The sequence below is a fragment of the Rhincodon typus genome, chromosome 13, assembly GCF_021869965.1.
Source record: "Rhincodon typus isolate 14 chromosome 13, sRhiTyp1.1, whole genome shotgun sequence".
NCBI lineage: Eukaryota > Metazoa > Chordata > Chondrichthyes > Orectolobiformes > Rhincodontidae > Rhincodon > Rhincodon typus.
Window position 1 is genome coordinate 61,646,259 of NC_063344.1, and position 13,131 is coordinate 61,659,389.

At 41.5% G+C, this 13,131-nt stretch overlaps 1 protein-coding gene across 2 annotated transcripts in view; it reads right to left on the reverse strand.

Moving 5' to 3' along the window:
- LOC109929240 (diacylglycerol kinase delta) overlaps positions 1-13,131 on the reverse strand; it is a 106,191-nt gene that overhangs the window by 34,215 nt on the left and 58,845 nt on the right. For both annotated transcript variants that reach the window (XM_048604320.1, XM_048604319.1), the window contains exons 11-17: positions 12,719-12,813; positions 11,980-12,079; positions 8,838-9,102; positions 8,269-8,421; positions 6,925-7,053; positions 3,207-3,306; positions 680-790 (exon numbers count right to left, since the gene is read on the reverse strand). In XM_048604320.1, the coding sequence (XP_048460277.1) occupies positions 680-790; positions 3,207-3,306; positions 6,925-7,053; positions 8,269-8,421; positions 8,838-9,102; positions 11,980-12,079; positions 12,719-12,813 (953 nt within the window). The remainder of the gene's footprint in view (positions 1-679; positions 791-3,206; positions 3,307-6,924; positions 7,054-8,268; positions 8,422-8,837; positions 9,103-11,979; positions 12,080-12,718; positions 12,814-13,131) is intronic.

The following is a 13,131-nucleotide window of genomic DNA, read 5'->3' on the forward strand; positions in this document are numbered from 1 at the left end:
GTCAACACCGAATCCCAGACATACCGACAGTCAACACCGAAACCCAGGCATACAGTCAACACTACATCTCAGGTATACTGACAGTTGACATGAGTCTGTGGCACACTGTTCATCCAGTCTGCATCTGAGATAACCTGTCTGTCAACACTTGCTCCCCTGCATACTGCCAGTCAATGCTGCATGTACGTAATGCTGCAGTATTATATTAAATGCAGAGCTGATCTGTTAGGACAAAAACCAGTGAAGTCTTGGACAGAATAATTAACTACAGTTTCAGAATCAGGTAGATTTCTTGGAGTTTGGTGGAAAGATGGAGGCTGGAAGTTTAAGAGGAATTGTGAAGCATAACGGCAGGAATATCTATTACAGCGTCAGGGTGGAGCTGGACTGAAAAGATAAGATAAATGTTGATGAAGTAAGACTTAGAGATGCAGCATAAGTGGAACTAGAGGTTCTTGGATTCAATGTGTTGAGCAATATAGGAATTTCCAAGCACACTTAGCTAGAATGCATCTAGCAAATTCAGACACTGTGCTTCTCTTCTGATGTCAGTGAATTCCTCTTTTTGCATGTTGAAATGTGAACTTTGGTGGAAAAGGGTTAAACCTGCAGCTTGTGGAGTTGTGACAAGATGGTTATTCTTTCAGGACAGCTCTCTATTGACAACTGGTTTTCTCACCTGCATTTTTCTGGATGTTCATCTCGTTTATTGTTGAAATCGAGAGAAATTTTTGCATCCAATCCAATACCGAAGTAATTGTTCATTACACATTTTTCCGTATACCCATTTCTGAAGAACAAAATAAATTAAGCTTATCCTCCAATATCACAAAGATTCAAAGAGAGAAAAGAACTTTCATTTCAATTTTTTTTTACCTTGGAAAGGTGTATTCACTAAATCATCACCAGATAATGGTAGTATTTACCAGCAAACCCCACAACAAAGTGGCATTCCCAACTAGAAGACGCCATTAGAGAGTTCGATTCATGCTAAGATATCTTTCAATTGCAAATCGCCCACCACCAGAGAATTACACTACAACCGGAAGACTTTTCAAGAGAGGAAGGCACCTGATCAGGAATCTACTTCAGATAGTTGTCGTTTGACCTGCTGAGCTAGGCTGTCCAAAAACTGACCTGGTGTAGAGAAAGATTCCCAATGAGAAAACTGTGTGGTGTTGTAGAACAGAGGGGCCTAGGGGCTCAGGTACATAAGTCTTTGAAATTTGGATCACAGGTAGACAGGGTGGTTAAGAAGGTGTTTAGCATGCTTGCCTCCATTGCTCAGATGTCTGAGTATAGGACTTGGGACTGCAAGCTGAGGCTGTACAGGACATTGGTGAGGCCGCTTTTGTAGTATTGTGTGCAGTTCTGGTCGGCCTGCTAAAGGAAGGGTATTATTGAATTGGAGAGGGTTCAGAAAAGATTTACCAGGGTGCTGCTGGAAATGGAGGGGTTGAGTCATAAAACTAGACTGGGACTTTTTTCATTGAAGCATAGGAGGTTAAGGGTTGACCTTATAAAGGTTTCTAAAATCATGAGGGGCATAATTAAGGTGAATAGCAAAGGTATTTTCCCTATGTGGGGAAGTTCAAAACGAGGGGGCATATTTTTAAGGTGAGAGGAGAAAGAATGACCAAGAACTTGACAGGCTACACAGCGAGTGGTTCGTGTGTGGCAAGAACTGCCAGAGGAAGTGGTTGATGCAGGTAAAAGACATTTGGATAAGTCAGTGAATAGTAAAGGTCTGGAGAGATATGGACCAAGTGCAGGTAGGTGGGACTAGTTGGGCCGAAGGGTCTGTTTCCTTGCTTTAGACTCTATTGCCAGAGATTGAAGGTTGCTTATACAAAGACTCCAGTTGAGCTGAATTACAAATGCACGAAAGTGTATTTTCAATCACAGTGAACAATCTTTGTACTCCGGATCTCCTCACGGTTATTGCTTTTTCAGCAAGGTTTCAAGAAAGAGAACTGATTCTCTGAAAATGAGGAGTGATATTGGGAGGGTTAGGGTTAGGGTTAGGGTTAGGGTTATGGAACATGGTTTAGGGATAAGCATAAAAGTGAAACATAATTATAAAAACAATCTTACATGGATCGATAGTTCAGTTTAACATATTTTGATGGGTTATACAAGTCAAGATACTTAAGCAGTAGTGCCATCTGAGAAGGCTTTGATACATGTTTAACAAATAGATTTAAAAAGGAAATCTATTTAAATACTTGCCAATGTTTCTGTTTCTTTAAAATTCTTTTCAGAATTATTTTCCTTCTTTTACATGCACATCAGCAGCTGACAGAAAGGGGGCGTTGGTTGCATACTGACAGTCGCCATTCAACACTATTCCTGGCCAGCAAGACCACTGGGAACCACTCTATTGAGATTACCTCGTCCAATTCCCTCACTGCCCTCAATGATAGGTACCCAGCCTATGTCCACTGCCTGCTTCATGTAGTACAAGTTAAAAAGCGTGATGGTCGCATCTATGGCTTTTCCAATACAATGGACTAGGAATTAGAAATGGATTTGTTCCTGAAAATTTACCTTGCTTTCTTGAAAATTCTGACTTGCCTGAGGTACAGATCCAGAGGCAATAATAGCCCCTAGTATCCATCTTGCCTGACTACTCCTCTTCACCTCAAACTTTCAACAATGGATTATTGGAGGTAAGAACAATTGAGAGAGACATGTGAATGAGCATTAGTCTGAATCTAACTGGTACTGATCTGGAAGTGTCTGAACAGACAATATAGATGGAGATTTCTGAAGAGAGGTCCTTAACCCAAAACATTAAATCTGTTTCTCTCTCCATGGAAGCTGCCAGATTTCAGCATTTATAGCACTTTTTTTCCCCAAATATAAGGAACTGCAGTATTATGCTTTTGCTGTTTGAGAAGTAACTTTAATCTGTAATGAACACATGCTGTTTATGATCTGGAAATATCAGATGGCACAATGTCAAGACAACCTTACTCTCAAGCTAGTTTAAGCTTTACTTAGTCTGGAACGGCACACACTCATAAATTACAAAGATCACCACACTTATTATGCATTCTGATCAGCATAAACAGAAATCTCAACAAATAAGATCGAAAATAAACCAAAGCAATGATTTGGAGTCAGATCAAACACCTTGAATGAATGTACAGCACAGGGAAACATTATGAGGGTAAACAAAATCAGTGACTGCTCACGGTACATACAGAACATCAGGTTCCGGGTTCACAGTATCAGCATGGACAAATAACATTTTGCTGATGACAGATCCGCCAGCCAAGGAAGCAGCCAATCCAGCTCTTAAACCTGATAGGAGGTGCAGAGGGCAGGGAATAAGTGGTAAGATCAACATTGCAAGCGCTTGCCAGCACAAAACAGAATCAGCTACACCCCACCTGAATAAAAGACAAGTTAACATAGCTGAGTCCAGTATGAAAGCAGTGTTCAGATCCTCAGCCCCTTCTCCCCATATTTTCCGACACACAATGTCTCAGATAATGATGTCAGGTTTTGAACTGCGAAAGGCAAGAGTTAAAAGAGAAAATAGTTTGCAGTCTACCACATGAAAGGAAAGGTATCTGAACAATACGTTCAAGCTTCTCAATAATTAAACGTTACAACTTTCAAAACATCAGTATTTCCTACTTTTGAGTTATACTTGGGACAGGCCTTGTATGAATTCTGCCTCATTACTGAAGTGATAACCTGGCTATCTCACTTTTCTTTCTAGAACACTAAAACTGTCAATAACCTGTTTCTCTAAGGTGTGTTCTTCAGTGGTCACCATAAACTATAATGTGCAGTCAATAATTATGAGGTGCGGTTAGTAGTCTATAAGATGCAGCCACAAACCATAAAGTGCAGTCGGTAACTATAAAGGGACAGTCAACAACTTTAAGGGATAGTCAGTTACAGCTTAAGCCCATGATAAGTGAACATGAGTTTGTTTTTCCTACAGCAAAAATCCAAACTGATTCTGAGGAAGGGTCACCGGACCCGAAACGTTAGCTCTGTTTTCTCCTTCACAGATGCTGTCAGACCTGCTGAGCTTTTCCAGCAACTTTGTTTTTGTTCCTGATTTACAGCATCCGCAGTTCTTTTGGTTTTTACTGCCGTTTGCAGCAAAGGTTACTGGATCTTGATCAGCTGGAATGTTGACTTTTTCATTCTTTAAATTTGGTGCACAAATCCCTGGCTAGGACAGGCTAGTGACCTTGAGAAGATGGTAGTGAGCTTCATCTTGAACTGCAGCAGCTCTGTGGGTGTAGGTAGACACACAATGCTATTAGGGAGATTCCAGGATTTTGACACAGTGACATTAAAGGAATGGTGATATAGTTCCAAGTCAGGACTGTGTTCATCAGTCTGAGCCTAGATGTTGTCCAGCTCTTGCTATATCTGGACACAGACTGTTTCAGCACCTGAAATGTTGTGAATGGTGCTGAAAACTGCAAACATCACTGAACATACTCACTTGTGACTTAATGATGGAGGGTTGGTCATTGATAAAGCAGCTGAAGATACTTGGAGCAAGGCCACTACCCTGAGGAAGTTCTACAGTGATGCCCTGCTGCTGAGATGATTAACCTCGGACCACCGCAATCCTCAATTCCCACTTAAAAGTTTTGCTTGGTTTCCTTGATGTCACACTTAAATGCTGCCTTGATGACAAGGGCAGTCACTTAAATCTCGCTTCTGGAGTTCAGCTTTTTTTGGTCTACGGTTGGACCAAGGCTGCAATGTGGTCAGGAGCCAAATAGGCCTGGTGGAACCCAAAACCTCGTGTCAGTGAGCAGGTTATTCCTTTGTTTTAAATCCACCATCCCTTCGCTAAAGCTAATGGCCTTTCGACTTGGTTATAAGCATGGTTCCCTTTGGACACCTTCGGTGCTGTCACCCTTTGCAGCATCCAGTGCCTTCAGCTATTTCTTTATATCACATGGAGCTGGTTGGAGAACAGAATCTGTGATAATGGGGACCTCAGGTGGAGGCTGAGGTGGATCATTCCATTCGACAAGCCTGCCTGAAGATGGATGCAAATACTTCAGCTTTGTTTTTTGCACTTGATGTGCTGGGCTCCCCAATAATTAAGGATGTAAATATCTGTGGAGCCTCTGCCTCCTGTTGGTTATTTAATTGTTCATGCATGACTGTATGTGGCAGTACTGCTGATCTTAGGTCCGACCTGCTGTGGAAAATCTTAGCTGTCTGTTATTTGCTGCTTTTATTGTTCAGCATGCGAGTATTCCTGTGTTGTGGCCTTATCAGGTTGACGCCTAATTTTGAGGTATGCCTGGGGCTGCGCCTGTATTGAACTAAGGTTGATTTCATAATGGAGTGGGGCATATACTGCACAATGAGGTTGCAGATTCTGCTGATGATGGCCTACAGTGGCTCACGGATGACCAACTTTGAGTTGTTCAATCTGTCTGAAATCTGTCTCATTGAGCAAAGTGGCAGTGCCACCATATAATGGAGGGTAACCTCAACAAGAAAAATCGGACTTTGTCTCCAGAAGCACTGCATGTTGGTTGCTCTAATTAGTACTGTCATGGCAGGCGCAACTGTGACAGCTAAACTGGTGGGCATGAGGTCAAGTAGATTTTTCCCTCGATGGTTTCCTCACCACATGCCACAGACTGAGTCTAGCAGTTATTAACTGCTACTGTAAGACTCAGCCAGCTCTGTCAGTAGTGGTGTTGCTGAGCCACTCCTGCTGATAGATATTGAAGTCCGTCACAGAGTAAATTCTGTGTCCTCGTCATCCTCAGTGATTCCTCCAAATGATATTAAACATGGAAAGGTACTGGTTCATCAAATGATCGGGTGGGGGGAAATGTGATAATCATCAGGATAATTCCTCACCCATTTCTGATCTGATGACATAAGATTTCATGGGGTTCAGAGGCAATATTGAGGATTCCCAAAGCAACTCCTCTTGACTGCATACCATTGTGCCACCATCTCTGGTGGATCTATCCATGTGTAAAACAGGATGTAATCAGGAATAGTGATGGTATGATTCCAAGGGCATGACTATGCCAGACTGTTGCTTGGCTAATCTGTGAGACAGCTGTCCCAATGTTGCCAAGGCACCTAGATGTTGATGAGGACAGTTGTTTTGCCACTGCTGTCTCGGTTGATTCTATGTGGATTGTCCAATTTCATTCATTTCTAATTTGTCTTCTGTAGACCAAGGGAAATCTTGCTCCATTTGCTTTTGATATGAGAAGTGCAGTGTGCACTAGGGGCTTCTGTCACTGCAGATATTCTTTAATTGCACATGAACAAGGAACAGGAGTAGGTCTTTCAGGCCCTTAAGCCTGCTCCACCATTCACTAAGTTCATGGTTGATCTGATTGTTACCTTAAGTCCGTATTCCCACCAACTGCTGATAAGCTTTCACCTCCTTATTTACCAAGAATCTATCAACCTCTGCCTTAAAAATAGTCAAAGAAACTGCGTTCATCGCCTTTCCCAAAAGGATTTCAGACCCATGACCCTCTCAGAAAAATACTACAGCTCATCTATTTTAAATAGGCAACCACTTATTTTTGCCCAGTGACCCCAAGTTCTAGGTTCTCCTATCACAGGGATCATCCTCTCCACATTGACTGTCAAGACCCTTCAGGATTTTATATGTTTCAATCAAGTCACCTCTTAATGTTCTAAACTCCAATGCATACAAGCCTAGCTGTTCAACCTTTCCTCATAAGACAACCTGCTCACTAGTAAACCTCCTTGAATTGCCTCCAGTACATCGACATCCCTGCTTAAATAAGGTCTCCATGGTCCACTATGCATGGTACTTCAGATGTGGTCTCACCAGAGCTCTGAAGAACTGAAGCAGACTCCCTACTTTTGTACTCAAGTCCCCCTTACAATAAATGATAACATTCTATTAGCTTTCCTAGAATCACTTACTTGGGTAAAGAATCTTGGAGTTAAGCATTGGCAAGTTATCTCGATTTGCTGTTGGAGTAGGAAGTGAAGAAGAGCTGCCGATTGATAAGCTTCCTTTACTGATCCTCCTCTCACAGGGAGACTTTGGCACTGCAATGATGACAGGACAATAGTCTTCAGTTATGTTCCGTTGGCTACTATAAAGTGAGATCCTTATAAATACGCCATAAGACTCATCAACCCAAACTAGTGATCCTTAAAGTGAAGAGAAACACACTTCAGAAATGTAACAATTCAGCAGAATTACAATGACTGGAACCATGAAATGATCCAAACAAGAAAGACTGATTGTTCAACATGAACAACCGTCATATAAGCCTTAAAGCAAATGCTCCCAGTTTCTACTTGCTGGCAAATTGTGTATTTTATCTTTTTGTCATGTCTGCTCAGAACATTGTCTAAACCAGGGTAGAGCAGTGGCCTTAAGAAAGCAAAGCCAAATACTAAAAGTTGTATTTCCAGTTTATGAATTACACATTTATTTAAATGCCAAGTTGTTTCTTTGCCATTACTTATTTTCCTATTCTCTCCCTGAACAGTCTAACATTCTTCAGGTGAAAAAGTAGATACACCATATCAAGAACAATGACATTTCTGCTTGAAGATCTGAGTCAGTTCTGCTCCAGAATTCATTAAGTTCTATTTTTACCCTCAGATTTTAAGTCAATGCCATTTTGACCTTCAGACTTTGTCAATTTAAGTCGTACCTTCAGACTTTGTTAAATGCCACTACAATCCTTGTTCGGTGCCATTCTCACCCTCAGACCTTGTTCGGTGCCATTCCTACCTCCAGATCTTAAGACAATGCCATGATTACCCTCAGATCTTGGTCAGTGCCATTCCTAACCTAAGATTTGGTAAATGCCAATTCTGACCCAGAATTTGGTTGGTGATGTTCCTGCCATACTGCCATTCCAATCCTCACACTTCTTTAATGGCACTATTGCAGATACGTCTAGATTAGTATTGACCCATATCCTACTTTTAAGACATTACTATTAAGGCTCTAAGTTCCCTCTCACTAATCTCATGACGCTTCCTCTTTTTCTTGGTCTCTTGCCATCCTCCTCTTTTCTTCTCATGTTTTTCTTCCTTTCCTCCTTTTTCCCCAATTGTGCTTCTTCACCAAATTTCTTGGATCTGCTCCATGCTTCCCATGAAAATCTGGAACTCTATCTCTGCAAACTTGGGTGTCTTAGTACACCCAAACAGGCTTTTTTTGGAAGAGATGAAAATCTCTAATCAATATGTCAAATGGTTCCATGCATGGATAGTACTGTATCATAGAACTCCAAGGTTCAGTACCTTTCCGGTAGACCCTTCCTTTAACAGTGGCACTATATGAGGAGTGCAGTGAGATCTTGTCTTCAGTTTGGGGTTCTCTCCTTTCTTCCTCTGAACAGAGACCAAAGGTGTAACCTTCCTGATCCTGTGTCTGTGCATTCTGTTCATCCACAGCTAGACAGAACAGTGAGAATAAAGATTATCAATTACAAGCTATTCAATGCGACTAAAGCTGATTTTTTTTCCCCACAATGATTCAACATGTGCTGGTTACTTGTTAACCATGCCTGTTACTGGTCAAATACACATTGATGCCTTTTTAATTTACACTGTGCTGTTATATGTTTAAAATATTGAGTTATTTCTGTGAAGAGCTCAAACTGGTGAGACTCATACACCTAAAATGTTTCAGCAATCAAGAAAGATGTGGACATTGCATTGAATTATCTTTTATCTTGATTACTGTCAGCCTTTAATTCATACAACCAGGGGCCAGGGAGTTTTGTACAGACTGGTAAGGGTGCCTGATGCTTGCGAATATCAACGTAATAAAGCCACTAACTGTGCAGTGAACTGCTGGTGATTCTTACCTTTCTCTGCATGTTCTATAATCTGCCGTATTGCCTTCTTCAAGCTATTTGCTCGCAACATGAGTTGCTCCCTTGGCCGGAATATCTGTGGCCTGGGGGAACAGGCTGGCCTGTCCTCAGCCAGGTCGCACATGATATTGGTTGTCTCGCAATCCTCCTGCTCTTCAGCAATTGTTGGCGGTGGGTTTGGTAGGGATGATGCTGCCTGGGATTCATCGTTGAGTGTTTTAAGCAATGAGTCCAGTTTTTCTTTGAGGACAGAGCACTATGATTAAAAGAAGAATATATCAGAACAGTTAAGGAAAATATTGCAAAAATAAAGTGTGCGGAAGTAGTAAAGCTACAATATCTTACAGGATAAAGCAAGTGTTAGTAGCTGAAGACAGTGGTGAGCCAATGTTTATCAAGGGCAACGGTACAATGAGTTGCAAAAGGAATTTGGATAAGGAGAGACTTTGTAGGTTCTTGGTGGAAATGCTACGCTATCAGTGGCATGGCGGAGATCTGGTTCAACGATGATATTGGTTTGCTATCTATACAGGAACAAAGATGATTTTGGTAGAAAAGAAGAAGCGGAAGGGATATAACAGAAAAGAACATCTTGGAACAGGTTTGATCCTGTCGAGGCCAGCTGTGGCAGAGGTAGAAATTGCGTGATGGAAGATCTGAAAAGACAGATACAATCTGTGGACATCTGTTGACACAGAAACATTGAAAGTAGGATGCGGCGGCTATTTGGCCCTTCATGCAAATGGCCAATCATCCAACTGAACAGCCTGTTGCTGCTTTCCTTACATATCCTCTGATCCCTTTAGTCCCAAATGCTACATCCAACTCTTTCGAAGAAATCATTTAATGTTTTGGCCTTGTCTGCCTTCTAAATTCCACAGGCTTACCACTGTCAGGGTGAAGACGTTTCTCTTCATCTCAGTCCTAAATGGTTTACCCTGAAATTTTTAAATTGTGACCCCTGGTTCTGGACTTGCCTGCCATCAGAGACGTCCTTCTTGCATCTATTCTGTCCAGACCTGTTCAAACTTTACAGGTTTCTATGAAAGCCCCCTCACTCTTCTGAACTCCAACAAATATAACCCTAACTAATTCAACCTTTCCTTATGTGTCAATCCTGTCATCCCAGGAATCAGTCGCTGCATTCCCTGTACCAAGAACATCCTTCGTCAGATGAAGAGTTCTGTTGGACAATCCACCTAACCTGCACAGCTTTGAACTGGGGGAGGTAACTGGAGCATGCAGAGGAAACCCAAGCAGGCAGTATTCGAGATTCACTGAGTAACTTCTCCAACTCATGGAGCTGCAAATTGCATCAATTGCTAGGGATAGTCTCAAAAGTATTTAAAGGGGCAAACAGGAGAGAGGCCATGATCCTTGACCTAAGGATAATTGGTAAATGAACCTCAGTGAACAGTATGCTATCAGATCTGATCTTAAATATGAGATGGTACAGCAGATCAATCAGAAAATACAACAAGAATGTCCAGCAAACCATAGTAAGAGACTGCAACATGTTGCCACTTAAATTTAAGCTTATGACAGAAGAAGCAATTTGTTTCATAGAGATATTCAAATTTAGGAAGGCAAATTACAACGATGGGCTGGCCAGCATCATCAGAATGGCAAAATAGTTCCTGTTTAGGTATATTCTGCAGAACGCAAAACTGCATATCACTGAAGAAAAGAGGAAATAGTGTAAGCAAAAAAAAAGTAGAAGGATCTAGAAAAGGTTGCTCATAATATGTAGTTAGCATCTCATGGCTTGCACAAATAAATATGAAAACAAGGCAATGGAGGTTGTTAGGCAATAGCTAAACAGAAAATTAGGGAAGGATAACAGACTACTATGAACAAGTCAAAATTTCTAGAATAATAGGCAGTGTAAAAAGGGAACAGTGGATTCATTGAACAATCTCAAAGATAAAAGTATATTAAATGATCAAGGGGCATTGATTATAAGACGCATCTCTTGTGGATTTAGAAGGCATCCTCAAACGGAGAGTGAATTATTGAGGTGGGTATGGTACAGTAAGAGAAACTCTACATAAAAAAAGGGTGATTTTGGTTAATAAATTTACAGGGGTTCTTTGAGAAATGACAGAACTTGTTGGTAGTGGAAATACAATGGATGTGATACGTTCATATTTCAGCAAGGGCTTTGATAGTGTCCCCCATGGTAATTGCTCCACAAGGTTAGAATGCAAGGTCAACTTTAGGCAAGCCAGTGAAATGGGTTGAAAATGAGCTAAACCATAGAAAGCAACAATTACTTGAAGAGGAGCTGCAGGGAACCACTGCTGTCCATGTGCTGTAGAGAGGCACACAATACCATTTGGGAGGGAGATCCAGGATTTTGACCCAGTGACACTGAAGCAATACTTTTCCACATTAGGATGGTGAGTGGTTTGGAGGGAAACTTGGAGGTGGTAGTGTTCCGAAGTGTCTGCTGCCCTTGTCCTTCTAAGATTGGAGCGGCTGTAGGTTTGGAAGGTGCTTTCTAAGGATACTTGTTGAATTTCTGCAGCATCTTATAGATGGCACACATTACTACTACTGAGCATCGGGTGGTGGAGGGACTGACTGTTACGGACGTGGTACTAAGCAAGTGGGTTGCTTTGTCCTGAATGGTGTCAAGCTTCTTGATCGCTTTTGAAGTTGCATTAGGCAAGTGGAGGGTGTTCCATCACACTCCTCACCTGTGCTTGTAGATCGTGGACAGGCTTTGGGGAGTTTTGGCTGGTGGGAAAATCAGTTGGAGCAGTAAAGAATACTCTTGCTTTGCTGCATGTGTGTGCAGCTGCGCAGCTGACTTGAAACAAAGTTTTATTGCACGTGAAATACTACCCAACGGACAAACTGATTACACTTGAAAACAAAATTTTAAAACGAATACGAGTGGCAAGTGACACTGAATACGGTCAAATGCAGAGTTTAAAGTCTAGGAAAAGAATAAGCTGTCTACAGTTAAATAGCACACTGACACTTATTATCCGATCTCACACCTGAAGAATGGGTTACTTATGTGATCTATCAGAGGGCATGCCAGTGCTTGTGGAACTTTTGAGTCAGTGCCACTAGCAGAGAAAACTGAAGGGTAAAAGTGGTTGATGGTGAAGCTTTCCCTGCATACCTTTCTCGCCATAGTCTCTGATTCTTCCCAGTTCTCTGTTGTCCTTTCGTAAGCCTTTCCAACCCGGGCAACAAAATCTTTAACTGTTTCGCAAAGTACTCTGCAAGGAGAAAGCAGATGAACAAAGCAAAGATCAGCACCCGATATCATTCACACTGGCTTGTGCCAAATGTAGCCATCCTCTCAATGACTCTGCTGGCTTTCTTCATGCAAAATCTACTTTGAGCTAGCTGTCCATCTGTGTTCTTTTCTGTCTCTTGATGTGTGAGTGACCAATACTAACCATGTGGCCATCAGCGTTGCATGAGCCAACAAGACATACTTCTGACTGCTGAAAGTTAAAACATTCATCAGCACGTTTTCATATCCAACTTTGTATACTCAGTGACGAATCTGAGCTTTGTTTTTGCCTTTAATGCATTTCATCTGACTTTGGCTACATAGATCAAGAAAGCTTAGTGGGTCCTGATAATGAAACAGCTGGGCACTAAAAACACTCATTTTGCATTCACAGATTTCTGCAGCTGTTACTTCAGTACACAGAACTACTGCTGCTCTAACTGAAAAAAAAGGCACGAATTTCACAGGTTGGTCTATTTTTTAAGTGGCAGATTGGAGGGAGAGGAACGACAAATGCATGGAATGTTGAGAAGAGCAGGAAGGAGCAGCTGAAACCACTCAGACTTGTAAACATAACGTGCTGGTTTAGTCCAGATACATTTTCTTGTATGATACTTACTTTGCCGATGATATTACCACCGAATGCTGATCTGACGTCAGGATTTTTGAGAGGTGTGCAGCAACTGAATCCTCATAGAATGAAATCTGCTGTACCTAAGGAAAATAGGACACAAGCTCCATTAGTCACCCTCACAGTCCAGCCAACATAACTTCACACAAAGTGATAAAGCTTTAGTTTACCTGCTCTGGAACAAAGGATAGAAGTCAGGAATAGGAGTAAGCCATCCAGCCCTTCACCTGATCACACAGATATGTATCTTTTATAACTTTAATCATCTACCAAATCTTCCTTTAACTTTCACCGATTTTCAGAGAACTCCCTTAATCTAACCCTACATAAGATATTCTTTAAAGCATTACCATCCGTGAGAAAAATGGAACATAAGCCCTGCACCCATACAAAGACAAAGG